The sequence below is a fragment of the Lepisma saccharinum genome, chromosome 6, assembly GCF_977018435.1.
Source record: "Lepisma saccharinum chromosome 6, izLepSacc3.1, whole genome shotgun sequence".
In the NCBI taxonomy this organism is placed as follows: Eukaryota; Metazoa; Arthropoda; class Insecta; order Zygentoma; family Lepismatidae; genus Lepisma; species Lepisma saccharinum.
In genome coordinates, this window is record NC_139234.1 from 34,600,445 (window position 1) to 34,619,294 (window position 18,850).

At 37.3% G+C, this 18,850-nt stretch overlaps 1 protein-coding gene across 3 annotated transcripts in view; it reads left to right on the plus strand.

Annotated features, from left to right (window-relative positions):
• LOC145988679 (transmembrane protein 267) overlaps nucleotides 1-18,850 on the plus strand; it is a 29,339-nt gene that overhangs the window by 3,049 nt on the left and 7,440 nt on the right. The window contains exons 1-2 of one of the 3 annotated variants that reach the window (XM_083123752.1): nucleotides 3,213-3,361; nucleotides 13,551-13,861. In XM_083123752.1, the coding sequence (XP_082979878.1) occupies nucleotides 3,268-3,361; nucleotides 13,551-13,861 (405 nt within the window). In that variant the 5' untranslated portion in view covers nucleotides 3,213-3,267. Of the gene's footprint in view, nucleotides 1-3,212; nucleotides 3,362-6,494; nucleotides 6,518-13,550; nucleotides 13,862-18,850 lie in introns of those variants that run through there. The other 2 variants (XM_083123753.1, XM_083123754.1) reach the window with 2 other exon arrangements.

Consider the following 18,850-nt stretch of genomic DNA (forward strand, 5'->3'; position numbering starts at 1 on the left):
CGACACGTCTGAAGAGATAGAAAATCGACCTATTTTTTAATGTTTTCAATGAACGTTGAAGAAGAAACCAAACTAAACAAACAGAATGTTAAAATAGCATTTGGAAACCTAAATAATATGCAATCGATGAGGAAGAATGCCACTATTTATGTGTGTTTGTACTAAACGGTATGTGGTTTCAAGCACTAAGGCTGGACACTGGAATGAAGTTGCTCAATTTTCATGGGGGGATGTTTTTGATTATAATTGTTTCTTGTTAATATGGAGTAATAAGTAAACAACCACACGATTACCTACTGACATAACTCTTTCTCCATTGTTAAAATTGTTAGTTTTTTTCCCTGAAAGAAGGAAGCATTATAAATTCCTAAAATCAGTCAAAACCTTATTCAAGGGAACTAACTCATGGCTGTAAAGGTAATTTCCATGCAACGGTTATGGCTTCCACATGCCGCGGCATGTCTAGAACAATTCCCATACACACAGATTGCATTACACCGAAAGACGGTAGCTGGTTCTGCAAACAAAGCAAGTCCCCCTTCCTTCCTTTTTATTTTGCAAAGTCAAGTCCCGTTACATTCCCGTTTTAGCTGCTGCGGGTGGCGAGTGACAAGCACAAGACAACCCTCTTGTAACATCCACATCAAAGGTTATTGACTTTTCCGAAAGATTCTTCTCTGATCTGATTGGATCTCGTAGGCAGGCCTCCTGCATTCCAGAAAAGCAAACATATGTTCTAGTCGGCCGCTCGCAGCGTTGCCAGGTCAGATTTTCAAAAATCGGGAGATCGTCCCCTGAAAAATCAGGAGATCTGCTTAAAAAATCAGAAGAACTAATAATAGCGGATTATCAACGTTCTGGGGGGGGGGGGTAGAGTGGGAAAAGCTTTCCACTATCATTATTGAACCTTCAATTATTAATTTTAGATGTCAAAAGATAAATTTATTACTGTTATGTCAATAGAAATTTTATTATGAATTTGCACTTCAAAGGGTACGATCTGTGGGTATGATAACCCCACCCCCTTAATTGACCTAAGGTAAAGGTACAGTTTCCCCCAACCAGTGGCGACGATCGGGTGCCAAAACTGAGGTGGGGTGCAAGGATTGCCCCCCCCCCCCCTAATCGCCGGCATTGCCCCAACACTTTGCAAAAAGCTGTGACATTACTGGAAAAAATCCGACCTCCATTTTCTGTTCATTTCTCAGAAATATTCGAAAATAAATGGTTTTGACTGTGCGTGGATTTATGTACTTGGCGTTTAAAACTTTATGGAAACATTTCGTGATTTTTGTGTTGACTAAGATTTAGAGCTTCAGCCACTACGCATTCGGGGATACATATTTTCAAATACTCTACCTGATAACACCTTAGATTGCTTATATTTAAAACTAGCCAAACTTACAGGATATAATTCTTTTAACAACACATTCAAAGCATACTCACATTAATGGTAATGGAGGAGGGCTATCATGCCTGAACCCCCGAAATATCCTCGCATTAAAACTTTTATTTCAATCACGGAAGGTAACCAACCAGTATTAGACAGATTGGTTGATTGATTTGGTTCTATTTTACTTCGAATCTGCCACTTTCGTCTAATCGTAAAGATGTGAAATTGATGAAGGGACACTCACAAAGAGCTCCCATGCCCAGTCCGGGATTCGAACCCGTGTCCCAGTATTAGACAAGTCGCAGGTTTTTCTTCAACTTTTTCCCCAGTTTCTCCAGACAATGTAAATTTTAATTGAATCAGCTTTTTGCATTCGAGGATTACCTAGTACAAAATCGAGAAAGAGAATTTCTACCGCCACAGTGTTGATTGTGTATAAAGGGACATAAGAGCAATTGTAGTGGTAGTTACGCTCAGAAATAGCTTTAAAAAAACAACGCTCTAAAAACATGAACTATTATTTCTAAGTTAAGAGATGATTAAGAAGAAATAAAACTGCGACGTATAAGTTTGCAACAGCAGTTTACTAAGCCGACCTCCGTGGCTGAGTGGTTAGCACAATGCTATGACATCAGGGATCCCGTCTCGGGATCGAATCTCGGCCTGGGCATGGTTGTCCCTTCATTAATTTCATCTTATCATCAGTCATCCTTGTCTTCGCGATTAGCCAAAAGTGGAAGAAATGCGCAGAAAAATAAACCAAATCAATCAATCGACAGTTTACTAAGAGCTCTTATAACCATAAACTTTGGCTGCATTTGTAATGTGGACTCCCTTTTTTATCAGAGTTAAAAACCTGAACCTGTATCTAGCATTTGCTTGCAATGAACACTACTATAAAACTGAATACTTGTTTGTATGTGTGGGTGGCAACATTGGCATTTAGTTGTAACCAGTTTTCAGTTGCCTCCCCTTTGACAAAAACCGCACCAGGGGGAAAGTTTGGACACCGTCTTCTTGGAGTCCCAGTGCACAAAAAGCTTAAAGCCGTGCGTCTTTCCCAATATCATCAAGCCTGGTATGACCCTCCTACCCAACCTCTCTTCCTCTCTCTCTCTCTCTCTCTCTCTCTCTCTCTCTCTCTCTCTCTCTCTCTGGGGAATATTCATGGGTCTTTGCATTCCACCAGCTGAATATGTAAATTGTTAATCAACTTTCGATTTTTTTTAATAAGTGTTCATTATAAATATTTAAGAAAGCAAAAAATCAGGAGATTTCCACATTTTCTTGAAACTTGTCAGGAGATCAGTAGATCGTGCTGAAAATCAGGAAATCTCCTGCGAAATCAGTAGACCTGGCAACACTGGCCGCTCGTTTCTGACCGGGCCGAGCCAGGCTGATCCGGATCAGTGAATTCGTTCGCGAACGGATTCGAGGAAACAGAACATCCAGCTTGTCAGTCTTTTCTGAACCGGATCAGTGAATTCGTTCGCGAACGAATCTTTTGAACGAATCCCAGTGCTGAACTAGTTCACAAAGAACGAATCTCAAAAATGAACGGAACTTTCCATCTCTACTTTCGACTCAAGGCCACATTTATCGCACACAACTCCAACACCTTTTCTTGTCCAAGACCCATATTTCGTCTTGTGACTATGTAGTGTATTTATGATGACGAAATTTTGCCAGTGCCGTAGCGTATGCCGTTACTTGAGATTTTCGAGACTCGTGCCCATGCATTTCGCGATTTCGGAGATGAAAAGGAACATTTCATTTGTTATAGTTTACGTCTTCTCCGAACAGCAAGCGGCAGTACCACCATCACTTTCATAGTTGACAACAAATCAAACAGCTGATTTGCCGATTTCAATCTGATGAATTTAGTGCCTTTATTACAGCCACTTTTACAATTATTGTTATTTTGTTTGCTAGGTGCAAATGTTGTACTAACACTCGGAAAAAAATATTGTAAGTGAAATATGTATAATCACTAAAACTAGGGTGACCAGATATTTGTTGACCAAAAAGAGTATAGTCTATAGGTTGAAGGTGCGCATGCACAAAACATAAAAAGAAAACGAAAATAAGGGTGGCTATTTGTTATTGCTTCTATTATAGCCCCTATAAAATAGGCCTGCACTCGACATATTCAAATTTCTTATGGGTCTAATGTAATTAGCTAATTACAAATACTTACTCACCAATGGCACCATCGTTCATACTTCTGGGATGATTTTGCTTTCTTGAGTATGTTTAAATCGTACTTTATTGCCAGTCCAAACTCTTCACAGGTCGTGTCCACATTGAATTTCACTTTCATTACTTGTTCGAGTGTTGACACCAGGAGTGTACTTTTCTCCTCTCGCCAATAAGTTTTAATAACACTGAAGAGTCTTTCACAACCAACATTTGTACCAGGCAGAGTAAACAAGGATTTTATAAGAGGCACAATCACTTTTAAATTTAACCCGGCCTGTACTAAATCTTTGCACACTGACCTCCACTTACCCATCATTGATTCTTTTCTTTCCTCCCCAATCTTCAAGATGTTTTTCAACGGCTTTTGAAACTGCACAGTAAGTTTCAAAAATATCATTATTAGGGCTGAGCCGATACCGTTGCCGATGTATCGGTATCGGAAAGTATCAGTTGGAATTCAGCTACCGATACCAGCTGATACTTTCCAGCATTTTGGTCTTTCACGGGGTCCGCAAAAATCCCGCGCGACTTCTTGACAGTCTAATTATCCTGGAAATTATGCAAAATTAAAACTTCCTTTTATTTTACATTAATTTTGCACGAAAAACTATATTTTGTGACTACATAATATAGATTTTAATATTTCGATGCAATTCTTGAATATTCTAAAGCAAATTTCTTGGTATGTTGATGCATATAATTTAAGGAGAATATTTACACACCAATATTGATCAATATTTTGAACAAATTTTAATTATTGCAATTTTCAAGTATCTGTATCGGTGGGAATCGGTAAGAGTATCGGTATCGGTTCAAAGTGGTATCGGCTCAACCCTAATCATTATCATTAAATTCCAATGAATTTGAAATATGTTTTGCTTGTTGATGGAATATGAAAATGACTCTTGAAATTGTTCATAGGAAATTCTTGAGTCAAGGAGTAAATACTTCAGTTTGTTGACATCTTGACGTTTACCGTTCTGTGGATTTTAAGGCATTTTTACGCGTAAAATAATGAATGAAATTAAATAGCAAGGATTTTTGCAAATTGAAAAGAGTATAGAGTATATGAACCTCTAAAGGAGTATAATACTCTTAAAAAGAATATGTCTGGTCACCCTACATGGGTGACATGCTTGTACGACCCCTAGCCCTTACCCATACAATATTATGGGAATATTAAGCTCTATTTTAACGAATCTGTTTTCTATGGATTTTTGAAGGACCCGAGGCAAATATTCATTAAACCCAGAAATCCTTCCCGAGAGGGACGTGTTCATTAACTCATGGTAAATTTTACGATGATATTTTTTTGTATAAAAGAAAATAATTTGAGATTTTCAAAACTAAATATTTTGTTAACGGTTCCGAATGTTTATTGATTTTTCGCAAGTAGTAGTATATGGAAGAGAAATTATTCTCCAGAAAACACACAGTAAGTAATCACCAAGACTCTAAACTATGTGCTAGCAGACATGATTAGAAATTGAACCATATAAAAATACCTGTACAACATGATAAATTCAGAATTAAACCATCTGAACTTTGACCAATATTTTTTCAGTAAAATTTTCGTTTCCGCAAAACGTATTTCTTCAATTTTACAGGAGAAAGTACTTACCAAAATGAGTTTATTTATACTTTAGGAAGGTCTTGGAAGTGTGTTTTCCCCTCGCTTAATTTTTTTTGCAGGTAAATCATGTAATTTTCGACATTAATTTCACTCCGATGCACGAAAGCTGTTCCCTTGATGTCCGTCTACAACGGGAACCAAATTTTTGTGTGCGTTTCATGATGTAACAACCGGTCAGTGTTTCCAAATACGTGGTTTTGTAACTGTGTAACAGTTGTAGGACGTAAATAAACTGCGTTACTGTTCATCATTTCTGATTAGGAATTTGCGACAACATGACGTGCACAGGATGCATGGTGAAATTGCACACCATTGAAGATCCATTAGAATTTGTAATTCACCATGGAATTGTGAAGGAATTGGGGTTTTCGAATCCGAAAAAAAATATTTTTCTAATTTTAAAAAACAAATTTAACTATGTTTGCCTAACCTAACCGAACTAACCTAACCACGTGCCAATGGTTCGTGGGGCTAGCACCAATGGTTCGTGGGGCTAGCGTCAATGGTTCGCAATTATTTGCAATTTCTAGATCCTGGTACTACCACGACACCAAATTTTAACTATGTTTGCCTAACCGAAACTAACCTAACCACGTGCCAATGGTTCAGTAAGTATGAGCATACTATAAAAATCGGAGAGCGGTCCGGCCAGGAAAATTGATTCGCTTATTTTGCAATTTCTAGATGTTTCCGACAAATTTTAACTTCAGATTCGTGATTAGGAGTCCTCAATTAGTGAGTATGTCAAATATGAAGAAAATCGGAGAGGGGTCCAGTCATCTCAAGTCATACCAAATATTTTTCTAATTTTAAAAAACAAATTTTAACTATGTTTGCCTAACCTAACCTTGCCGTGCATGGTTCGTGGGGCTATTTATGAATGGTTCGTGGGGCTATCCGTGCATGGTTCGTGGGGTTTTCGAACCTGAAAAAAAATATTTTTCTAATTTTAAAAAACAATTTTAACTGTTTGCCTAACCTATCCTTCCGTGCATGGTTCGTGGGGCTATTTATGAATGGTTTGTGGGGCTATCCGTGCGTGGTTCGTGTATTTTTTGAACCTGGAAAGAAATACAAAATCAGTAACACGAAAGTAGATATTTTTCTATGAAGAAGGTTGCAACACTGCATAACTACTGATCATGGACAACGCTAGTCAAGATTTCTCCGCCATATCGCGTGTAACACAAGCGAAAGCGAACAAAAAAAAAAAATACTCTGTCTAAAATTGAGATTATTTGCGTTGAAAAAACGAAATGCCACCTTCAAGAATCCTTAGGAATGCAGAATACGTTAGTATCAATGTGAAAAATAAGGGAATTAGAAACGTTTGGTGGTTACTGAAATTTTACCCCAAGGCAGAAATGTATTTTATTATAAAACATAATGTTTCAACCTTCTAGACCTTGCTTGAGTTTTTCATATCATGGAAATAAGGCTTGATGGTGTCATAATCAGAAAGTTGATCTAAAAATTCATTTTCTGGTAAATGTTCGATCTAGCACAAACACATTTCTTCATTTTTACAGAAGAAACTATTAACGGAAATTACTTTCTATAGCATTGTACAAGTTCTTGAAGGTATTTTGAAAGATGTATACTTAAATAAAGAAGAGACAACATTTTTTTTTTTTCACTATGTTTGCCTAACCTAACACTATGTGAATGGTTTGTGGGGCTATCGTGAATGGTCAGTGTGGCTACATACCCTAAACATAAAGAAGGGTAACAATTGCATCTCCGAACAACGGATTTCTTCATTTTTACACAAGAAAGTATGGAAAAGGTTGTTAATCGGAATAACGGATTTCTTGATTTTTACACCAGAAAGTACTTACTGGAATTAGTTTTTCTAGCATTTGGATACTTCATTGAGATATTTTCTGTCATCGTAGAATCTGCTGGAGCGGTAAATCATGTGTTTTTCACGAAAAATATCTCTCCGATGCACAATAATTACCGTTGCTGTTCCTTCCTTGGTCACGTGAACCGGATGATGATGACATAATCTCCTGTCAGTGTTTGAACGACGCTGTTGTTTTGCAAGAAGATGAAAAAGCAAAAAAAACATTCTCAATATTACTACGACCCAAAATTTTAACTATGTTTGCCTAACCTAACCTTACCGTGTATGGTTTGTGGGGCTATCCGGGAATGGTTTTTGAGACTATGCGTAAATGGTCCGTGAGGCATTTTTCAGTTAAGAAAGTTGGAAACACTGTATACCCACTGATACTACTGAAGCTGTACCCGCCATATTGTGTCTTAAGGAAGCGAGAACAGGACGAACAATAATTACTGTTTTTGACATTATTTTCGTCAGAAAAGCAAAATGTCACCTTACAGAATGTCTCGCAATGCACAATAGGTAAGTACGAATGTAAAAAATGACGAAAGAAACGAGTGAGAGGTGTTGTTCGGAGATCCCATTGGTACCTAAAGAAGAAACAACGATTTTTTTTTTACTATGTTTACCTAACATAACACTATGTGAATGATTTGTGGGGCTATCATGAATGGTCAGTGTGGCTACATACCATAAACAGAAAGAAAAAAAAACCGTTACACACTTCCACAATGTTCCGCAATGCTATAGAAAGTAATTTCCGTAAGTAGTTTCTGTGTTTGTGCTAGATCGAACATTTAATCATTTTCTAATTAAACTTCTTCTTTGCATTAAAAGTCCAATAAAAATGGTCTCTAATATATGAATGTAAAATAAGGTAAATGTCCCTAAGTTCGACAGGTTAAGGAAAATTTTTGCAGTTAATTGCTTGTAGTGGCTTTCGTATTTCACAAATGCGAGTAATTTTTTTTTTGCCTTAAAGTTTAAAGATTCTACTTTCACCCAAAAAGAAATTTGCATTCCAACAGTTATGTTACATAATTATTAAAAAATCAAAAAGTGAATCCTACAGTATGTCCCTAAGTTCGACTCCCTGTCCTTAATTTCGACAGTTTGTGTACCAAAATTCGACACCCCCTTATATCTCAACATCAGACACTAAATATGCAGATGTTAATAATACCAATAACTGCTCATGTCCTTCTATTGGCATTTCATTATATTCAACTAAATTTACAGATTTATCAGGGCATGAACTGAACAAAAAAATATTTGTTGTTAACCCCCCTCTTTTATGCTCAACAAAATTTGAAACATTAACATGAATTACTTACCATGCCAAAGGCTAGGTACATCAAAGCAAATAAAACACTGAAAATGTTGATTGCGTTTATATTACAACTTTGAAACATAGTTTTACTGGGTGATTCCCAATGGTGTATCAAAAACAAGGAAAACATTTTGAGGACTAACTATAACATTTACTTAACCAAGCCTAGATGCTGAGGAACAATTGCTGTTGGTATCTGGGATATTGGTAACATTATATATAACACTAATAATTAATTAACATAAACTTTAAACAAATGCAAAACAATTTTCTGTCCGAAGTTAGGTGTGAGTCCTCAAAATCAAAGACCTAACTCTTAGACATTTACTTTTTTTCTTGAAAACATATCTGACCCTTTCCCCGTTCATTACCAAATCTGGCAACTCAACACGACCAATAATTTGAGGGTCTGGCATGAATGAAACATTACTTTCATTGGTGACAAATTCCTTCTTGGCCACATCAACACTCTTAAGTCCAATCACTTTCATTACATCTTCCAGGATCTCCTGAACAACACAGAGGCAAGTAAATTTTGATGCATTTCTTTTCCCCCCTAAAAATTCCACAAAAATGAAATCCCCTTCTTTTACATCACTTTCATTGACAATCTCTAATGTCATTTCATCTGACTCCTCCTCTTGCCAGTGAGATTCACTTTTTTCAATGACAGTGCACTTTCATCTGAAGATTCTGAGTCACTCACATCAACCCATTTCTTTCCCTTTTTGCCTAAACTCTTTGTCTTCTAGTTCTGTGTAGCAAGTTTCTTCAGCTCTCTAGCTCTTTTGCCTCATCTACTTGATGCTTTTTCTCCTCCTTTGTTGTAATCAAGGGGTCCCGGGTTCGATCCCAATGCAGGCACATAATGGTTTGGATCCCACTTTAAGATGAAGGTCCAGTCCTGATTAGCCTTACTGTGCATAAAGTGAACTTAAAACTCAAAATCAATCCTCCTCCTTTGTAAAGTATTTGATCATTTAAGGAGATGTAATCACAGCAGGCAGTCTCTCTCTTTGCTTTCTTGGAAGTTTTTGGACTTGGCCAAATGAAACTAAAGTAAGGAACAAATTAAGCTGAGTTTAATGTAAATTAATTATCAAGTGGCTCCGGTGTACAACCTTTGTTCCTCGATGTTTCTGCATTGTAAGTGGCTAGAACTTAACGAAAATTGTTCATTTTTGTACCAGAAATGCAAAAACAATCACTTAAAGTGAAAATGACGTGTAGAATTTGAGATTTCCAGAGCTTTGGGAAATTTGGAACATTTCCCACCCCGACCCAAAATATTCTGTCCCACACACTCCTACATTTTTCACAAAATCGTAGAACAAGGAAAATCGTGTACTGTATGAGGCCAAATTTTAGTTCTTTGTAATATTTATCATTAATGAGGCAAATTTTGCAACATTTTCGCAGACTTGTTAAGAACATTAAAAAATCATACAGAAGATAAAATTTTCATCATTCGACTATTTAATTTGCATGGAGTTTTAGTTCAGTTTATCACATTAAGCCAATATAAACACTTAATTATAACGTGACTTTTTTGGTATTATTATTGCAATTTTGTATAGTTCAGGTCCCTCACATTTAGTGACGCAGGAAGAACGAGTGATTTCATGGAAATAGCAATGACACAAGAGAGAAAAAGTATGCAAAAAGCCCAGAAATGACGTTTCAGGGAATGTCCCAAAATTCGACATGCACGGCACCAAACTTCAACATCCCCCTGTCGGATTAATGTTCCAATTGCCGTAGAGAAATGAAACTGGTATTTTCATGAATGGTAAACAAAATGCCTTTCAATGCATATCAAAACCACAACTTTGTATTTTCGAATAAATTTCGACACTTGTCGAAATTTGGTGCACCATCCATTTTTGTGCTCATATGTTCGACACCCCCCTTATTTTGTTACATGAACAACCTTTGTCTGCCACAACAGACTAGGAAGCTCAGAAAACAGCTCTAAAACAATAATAAAGTACTGAAATTTGTTTTGAAACAACACAAAACTGGTAAAAACCTTACGTAGAAAATTTACCTTCTTATGAAATACACTAAAAATCAATTGTTTTTCGCAGTTAGCAAATAGTGCCGTCATAATTTCTCCCGTGCTGCTGCTATGTCTCATCTAGTGCAACCGCCCTTTTCACGACGTGGGGTAAACCTGTACACTGTCACATGATACATGCACGATTTTCTGCACTGCATAGTTTCCTTATTTTTTACGATTTTTCAAACACCCTGTTGAACTTAGGCACATTGTCGAAATTAGGAACGTTTACCTTATTTGGTACTTTGTTTAGTATTATACGGACTACCTCATTGCATTGCTCAAGTGATTTATTGCTTTGTGTAATTGTGTAATCGACATTCATTATGATAAGTACCTAACCTAACCTAATCAAATACAGTGTTCCTATTATGTCCATAAGTGTTTCTTTTGCTTCCCCAGAAAACAGGTAGTACCAAATATTTTTGTAACTATCAATTACATTTTAAACTCAAGTTACAACATTAAATATGTATTTTTATAATTTGTTTTTAGAAGTGTTTTGTTTCCTTTTATCGCCCATCATAATTGTTGATTGATTTTGTTTGCATTGCTTTTCCATATTTCTGGCTAACTGCGAGGGTGGGATGAATGGTGATAAGTTGAGATGGTTGGAGGAACAATCACAAACACATGTGGACAGCACAGAACAAACTTCTACAAGGGATTATACTGGCTGAGTGGCTGTGGGTCCAGCTGTCAGAAGCCCATTGTCCTGCCAAAATCCATCCCAATGTGTAGTATGTGGAAGAGAGGTTGACAGGTCACCTCCCACAACCATCCCTTCCCAATCAGGTTCTGAATTTGTATCATCAGTGTCAGCAACAAAGTCTCAATACAATACTCTTCATTACTTGAAATAATTCTTGAAGAGGTTTTCTCGGACAATCTGCCAGGTGATTTCCGGAAAGGCTTTCGAGAGCTAACGTCCCTCTCATCTTCAGGGAATGAAGTGCAGAGATAAGTCAGGGTGACGTTATATGTATTTGGTGTGGGAGGGGTCCGGTGTAGATGGTGTTTCTCCGACGTCTTCTGTGTTACTTTCTTTAGCAACTTGTTGATAACACACAAGAACAACCAACAAACAAACCCGGATCCACCTGATGACCAAGAAGACAAGAAGATAGCCATCGTCCCATACATTGGTAAGCTCTCTCCAGTCATCAGCCACATTATTTCAAAACACAACATCAAGACGATCCACAAACTGCCATCGAAAGTCAGAAGCCAACTTTGAAACCCCAAAGACGACCTAGGACAGAAGACACCTGGGGTTTACCGTATCGCCAGTGCCTGCAGAAAGCCTACATTGGACAAACAGGGAGGACAATCGAACAGCGCTGCAAAGAACACGCCAGTTACATCAAGAACTTTCATCCCGAAAAATAAGGGTTAGCTGAATATTCAATCCAGGAGGGCCATAGAATTGACTTCACAACCACCGAGATCATAAATAAATCATCAGATTACTGGGACCGTCTCATCAAAGAAGCAATAGCCATACACGGGGAAAAGGACAACCTCAACAGACACACGGGACTCAAACTGGACCCAGCCTGGTTAGCAATAGTCAACTGGGAGCGTGGACATCGGAGAAACGCCACCTGATTGGCCCGCCATCTACACTGGACCCCTCCCACACCAAATACATATAATGTCAACCTGACTTATCTCTGCACTTCATTCCCTGAAGATAAGAGTGACGTTAGCTCTCGAAACCTCGGAAGCCTTTTCGGAAATCACCTGGCTGATTGCCCAAGAAAACCTCTTCAATCTTCATCACTTGTTTGATCATTTGGTCCAACTCCATCATCAAATCACATATCAGCATATAACCAAGTTATCATTATTCTTAGGACAGGAAAGTATGGATTTTCATTAAAAGTAATAGTGTCTTTATTTAGTGTTAGGTATAGTCTTAACCCGTAACTGACGTGGTCCCAGGAACCCACGGCCTAGAACAACGCTCTCATTGTCTGGAGCAATAACATGTACTTCCCACTCCTTTTTGGTAGCTTCATATTTTGGAATATCATGTAACCTGCTACATTTTAGTTTCAGAGCAATAGACACCTGTGACTCCCACGTACCACGCGTCACAGTTTGCATAAGTCTTTTAGGGAAAATATTCTTGAAGTAAAAAATAAACTTGAATAAGTTGCAAGCAGAAGTAAATTATCAGATCTGGAGTCTGATAAAAGTGAAAATTAAATACTTAACTGCACTGTCTATCACTAGGATTAATTAGCTTTCCCCCTCCCCTCATTTTGACATTGTGCAGATTTTTTTGTTGTTTGAATTTTTTTGTGGTTTTGTTTTTTTGTATATTCTGTGATAATTGAACAACTAAATGATTTTTTGTATCTTTCAGTCCCATGAAAATATATTTCCAGAGCCGTTTACGAAAAACAAACAGATTTTTGTAGTGTTAGATAAATTGAATAATAAAAACCGCAATAACTGAAATAGTGGACAAAAATTTATCATAAGTCCATAAAGAAGGTCCAAAATAGATGATAATTTGTGAAAAAGTTCGCTACTGTTTCGATAACTTATGGAAATAGTGAATTCAAGTTGGTGGTCCACGGGACCACGCCACACCATTTGCGTTACAATCGGACACCACGCCAGTTTCGGATTAAGAGTGATATATTGTGTGAACATTCAAAATTAATTTGTACTTTCTTGTTGATAAATAAAAATGCAGATTACAAGAATTTGATATTGTGCATGTGTATAAAATAATAAATTATTATTCAAGGCAAATATTCTGGTATATTATGATTGTGATTATATTGAACAAGTTGTTTTACAGTACCTTACTTTGTGAGATGGCCCAATGTACAATCATTTTTGCCCTAACAATATCCACTTCAAGTGCCGACTGAAGTAAAACTTAGAAGAATTTCTGGTATGCACTCTTGCATTGAATTATGGCCTGTTCCACTGTCTTCCTCATAAACAATTGTCTACTTCAATCCTTCACACATCTGTGTATTTCTATTTCTTTTGGTCTAATCACAATTGATTCATGTAGGGATGTCTGTTTATATGTGTTATTGAATATTTAGTGAAGCTTTATTTTTTCAGGTGTTTATAATGAAAGAATGTATGCATTCTTATTTGGCCTTGGTTCTGCATGGATAACCTCCATTGTGCTGCCAATTAGTATTGCTTGTGTTTGTCTTTTGGGTGACAAGCTACTTGAGAAATTGCACAATGAAGTGGCCAGAGCTTTAACAGACAGTCTAACCCATGGATGTGTTGGGGTCCTAACATGGCTGATTATTGATGACAAAATAATTTTTCTAGAAAGATTTGTAAAAGCATTAGCCTGTGGTGTCCTTGCATCTGGAATTGATGTTGATCACTTCGTTGCAGCGAAGTCCTTCAGCATAAAGGTAAGTTTATTTTATTGTCTCCCTTAAGAACACATGTTTGCAACTATACATTACACCAGTGGCGGCTCTAAGGGGAAAGCCATCATGCCATTGCGCTCTACCCTCAGAAAAAGCACTTGCTTCGCCAAAATATAGTTAAATTAATACATTTATGAACAAGGAGATTCGAATCTCGCAAGCATTCGAGCTTATGGCTCAATCCCTGCGCCGCATCCCCAGCTGTTCTCTCACTTGCTCCGGGCTATCCGACCCAACACAGTGTGGCCCATGCTCAGAGGCATGAGAAGGTCTCTGCAGGAAATAACTTTTTTGTTATCGATTTCTTCCTTAAGAAAAGACATATTCCTTGCTCTCACGGACACAGACACACACATGTTGCAACTGACGTTGACAATATTAAGGACATTATCTGTAAGAAAGAATTTTCTAAATATCAAAGGGGATTCGCATCTCAAGGGGATTTTTTACTTTAATGTTTGTAAAAAATCACACGGAAAATCTATCAGTATAAGAATTTCACTTGGAGATATAATTCAATTTCTTGCATTTAAAAATTGTAGATCCACAGTTCATTTAGCAAATAATCATATTTTCGTTGTTAGTAATATGACGAGAGATCGCCATAATACCTTTTGTCAAATCAAATAACAATGTTTACATAAATCGAATGTATTATGTCAATGTGGCGTAAATATTTCAAGTAGTTTACATAATCATCGGTAGATGTCCTCAGCATTCTGACTACTATCATTAAGGAAGTTTCGCGTAAACAACACGAGATGTCTCCCGAGCGAATCAGCTGATGGAGCGAGAACAAAGAACGTGGGAGAGTAGTGAGAATTAGGTCAATGGATGCCTGATGTGGCATTGAAAGTGCAGATGCTAATTTTGCACGTTTGCCGGAACTTTTGCATCGCCCAAAGAATAAATGATTATTCACTCTGACAGGTACTTGAAATGTTAAGTATCGGCTACAAAGAATCGAGGAAGCAGGTCTTTGCCACCGAGTTCTCAAGAGAAAAAGGTGAACCTGGGATTCTGGTTGCCATGCAAAGTAACTGGCCAGGAAGGTAAGAGTTTTCCTTCTGGAATATCGGTGCCGAATTGCACCCTGAAGAAAGGCAGTAAGTTGAAATTTCATTACCACTATTTGATACAGAATTTCGAGTGAACTTGGTGCAATTTAGTTGTTATTTGCAGACGTAGTGCTGCAGAAAGAATAATAGAAAAGAACAAAATGGGCGACACCGCCATCTTTAATAAAAGGTGATTTTCGAGTGTTCTCATCAAAATAAGAACTCCCGTGTGTTACGAAGGTGCACATTGCTCAAAACGAGTTATAAGATACATATGGGTTGTTTTAGTAAATAAATAATTGACATTTTTTAATAAAGGTTGCTTCTGCACGTTTGAATGTTCGCTTGACACAAATTCTTGTATGCTTCGATTTTGTAACCTAACGTAAACGAGTGAATTTGTTGCTTCACAATATCACTTGTGCAGATTGAAAATCTAACAGGTTTTCTTGGGGTTCATAAAGTAAATAGGACTGGATATGTAAATAACCCCTGGAGGCATTTATTAATGTATATTTGAACATAAAAATGATCTGTGGTTTGCCTAAGCATTTGTGAATTGTTTTGCATGCATGATCTCAATAACATTGAGAGAGAAATTTTACACTAACTACACAAATCTGAGTGCTGTTGTAATAGCCGAGTTAGCGTTGAATTAAAATTAAAGTAAGAAATTCAGTGGTGCACCATAACGTTATTTTTAATGTAAACAAATGCAGTTGCTTTTCAATTAATTTCTTAAATCAAGTTCTTTCAATTTGAAATAAAATAACACTTGGGTATAATGTTACGCAGTGGTCAGAAGTAGCGAGCTACTTGTAGCGTCGCTACTGTAGCTAGCTACAAAATTTGTAGCGGTAGCTGTAGCGACGCTACATTTTGAAAATTTTAGTTGTAGCGGTAGCGAAGCTACAAAATTCCTGTAGTTGTAGCGAAAATTTCGCTACAGCTACATTTTTCTTAGCATTTTGAGGTGAATTTTGAATGTGGCAACAGCGTCAGAAAAAACATGCCTCGTTTGCGTCACCCCCGGAACAAACCCTGTGGATATTCATGGTGTAAGAGACACCAAAATGTAATTAATTGCTGTGAAAGACACAACTTGCAGTGCAAGAATGAGCGATGGATTCTCCACTGCACTGTCAAGGGAATAGTGCCAGCAATAAATGGCTCAGTACGTTAACAGCATTGATCATCGTCAGTATATAGGATCTCACCAGCAAGAAATTATTGTTACATGAATGATAGAGTCTATGGAATTACAATTATTTTCGCGATAGTATTTGTTCACAAATTTTAAAATTACAATACGTTTAGAACACTCAGGTTTACACGACAGTTTCCTCAATAATTTTATCATATTGCAAAAAGTATGTACGAGTTATTGACTTTCCTGCAGAAACGACAATTTTCTTTAGTTAATATACATAGTTTTGAAATTTATGTATTTCTCCTAGTTTTGCGTCTCTTTTCTGTAAATTTGCTAATCATGACATCATCATCATCATACTTTGCCGTTTCCTGCCTCTGGCTGGGTCGGCATAGAAGTCAAGCCTCTCCATTTTTTCCTGGTCTTTCACAACTCCTCTCTCTCTCCAAGGTGTTCCAATCTTGTCTCCTAACACTCTCCACTATCTGCTCTTTCCACCAACATCTTGGTCTTCCCCTTGGCCTTATTCCCACTCCTTGTGCATTGTAAGCTCTTACTGGTAGTCTTTCTGCATCCATTCTCTTCATGTGTCCGAACCATCTCATCTGTGCCTGATCTATTCTGTCCTGAAGCTTTGCCACACCCATTGTCTGTCGGATCTCCTCATTTCTTATTCTATCCCTTCTAGTCTTCCTCAAAAGACTCCTTAAAAATTTAATCTCCACTGAATGCACCTTTTCTTTGTCTCTCTATGTCATTGTCCAAGTCTCTGCTCCATTCATAATTATTGGCTCATAGTATGTGTTATATATTACCTTCTTGCATTTCATAGGTACATCCCTGTCCCATATTAATCTTCGAATGCTTTGATATAGTCCACCACCATTCATTTGTCCTCTTCTGTTTACCTCCTCATCTATTCTTCCACTTCTCTCAATCATGACAATGAGGATGAATGGTTTATTTAATTATTCTCTTATCTATAGTCGCTTTCTGCCACTTTCGGCTAATTGTGAGAACGAGGAAGAATGATGAGTGATGAACAGTGTGGAGAATGGAGGGGCAGGAGGATCCCATCCTCCCAACTTCGCGTCTTTCCTAGTTTTTGTTTTGGGTCCATTTTATGCATAGATAAGCTGATCGAGACTGGATCCTAACCACTATGTGCCTCCGCTGGGTATCGAACCTGGGGCCCTTTTGTAGTCAAAGGGCTCCAGGTACTTTTCATTTAAAATGCTGACTTCATATCAGTCTATAAAAAATGAAATATTTATTCTCAAGAAAAATATGTTGATGTGAACATAAATACATAATCCTACCAAATTTTATTTGTGTATAGTTGTAATCATTGATTTGGGTAACACACTAATTGCAATATTCATATATCAAATTTGAATTGATATGGCACTTGCATAGGTATGGTATTCTCAAAAACTATAGTAAAAATAAGTAACTGAAGAAACACTGCTATCAAAATTATCGAATGACTGGAATCATGATAACAAATAACATAATCTATTTACCAGTAGTAGGGGATTTTTTTTAATACCAATATGGTTGTTTTAATTTTTTTATGCAGAAGTAGCGCAAAAAGTAGCGAAGTAGCGAGTAGCCAACAGGAGTAGCGCAGCGAGCTACTTTTTGGTAAATGTAGCTGTAGCTGTAGCGAAGCTACATTTTGGAAGAGTAGCTGTAGCTGTAGCGAAGCTACTTTTAAAATGTAGCGTTCTGATCACTGATGTCACGTGATTCGTGGTACAATGTACACTACAGAGCATAATATTCTGGGGTACATGTCAGGATAACAAAACCGGTTATTTTGCTTTATTTTGAGTATGCCAGTGTACATATTTAAGCATAATATTTTCACTTGTTCCTTCTTAAGTTGGATAATAATAAACAATAGTATTCTGTACACTCAAGTTCATAATTCACTTGTTACAACCTGTGGTGTTTTCCAGTTGATGATTTATATGTACTAATTTGTGAGTTCTTTGCAGCGGGGAATCCTCATGAATATCCTGAGCTTGAATGGTCATAAATGAATAAAGGCAGGAAAGCTTCACCATTTGCATGACCTACAAGGGGCAGTTTCACTTAATTTGTAAAAATTACAGTTTTGGGAATTTCTCTGGATTACTTTTGAATATCCTAACTTTGGGAAGTGGGAGAAAGGTGCTCACCCCATTCAATCGCATCTTTGAAATATACAGGGTGTTCTCAAAATTGTGGGTCATCTTTGAAATTATAAAGTCCACCTAAAATAAATATTTTAGTTATCCGAGGGAAAATATAGTCCAATTGAAAGTTACCATGTCCCTTTAGAACAGTAACCCTCCAGCTTGTGCTCCTAGAGCTACTGAGGAAGACGTGCAAGAAACAGAGAGAGAGGGAAACTTGATGTTTGTTTGGTTTGGGAAGGAAGGAGTTTGGATTGGGGGTTTCTTGTAACTTTTGGTGGCTTTGAGGTTTATCTCGCCTCCAGGGTGTCGTCATAGTAACACCGGTTGTTGATGTACCATCTGCCATGCCGAGGTTGCAAATTATAAACAAAGCAAGGCAAGAATACCGTGTTCAACTCAGTGTCTCTGATTGATGTGTTTTTTTCTTTTTAGTGAGGTGAAGTGGCTGATGTTGTGTGAACGGAAGGGTAGTGAGTGAAGATGAGTCAGATTAGAGCATTATTATATACGTTTTCCAAAGTACTATACAATATTAAATTAAAATTTAAACAACTTAGCTGTCCCACGCCAGATTTAAACA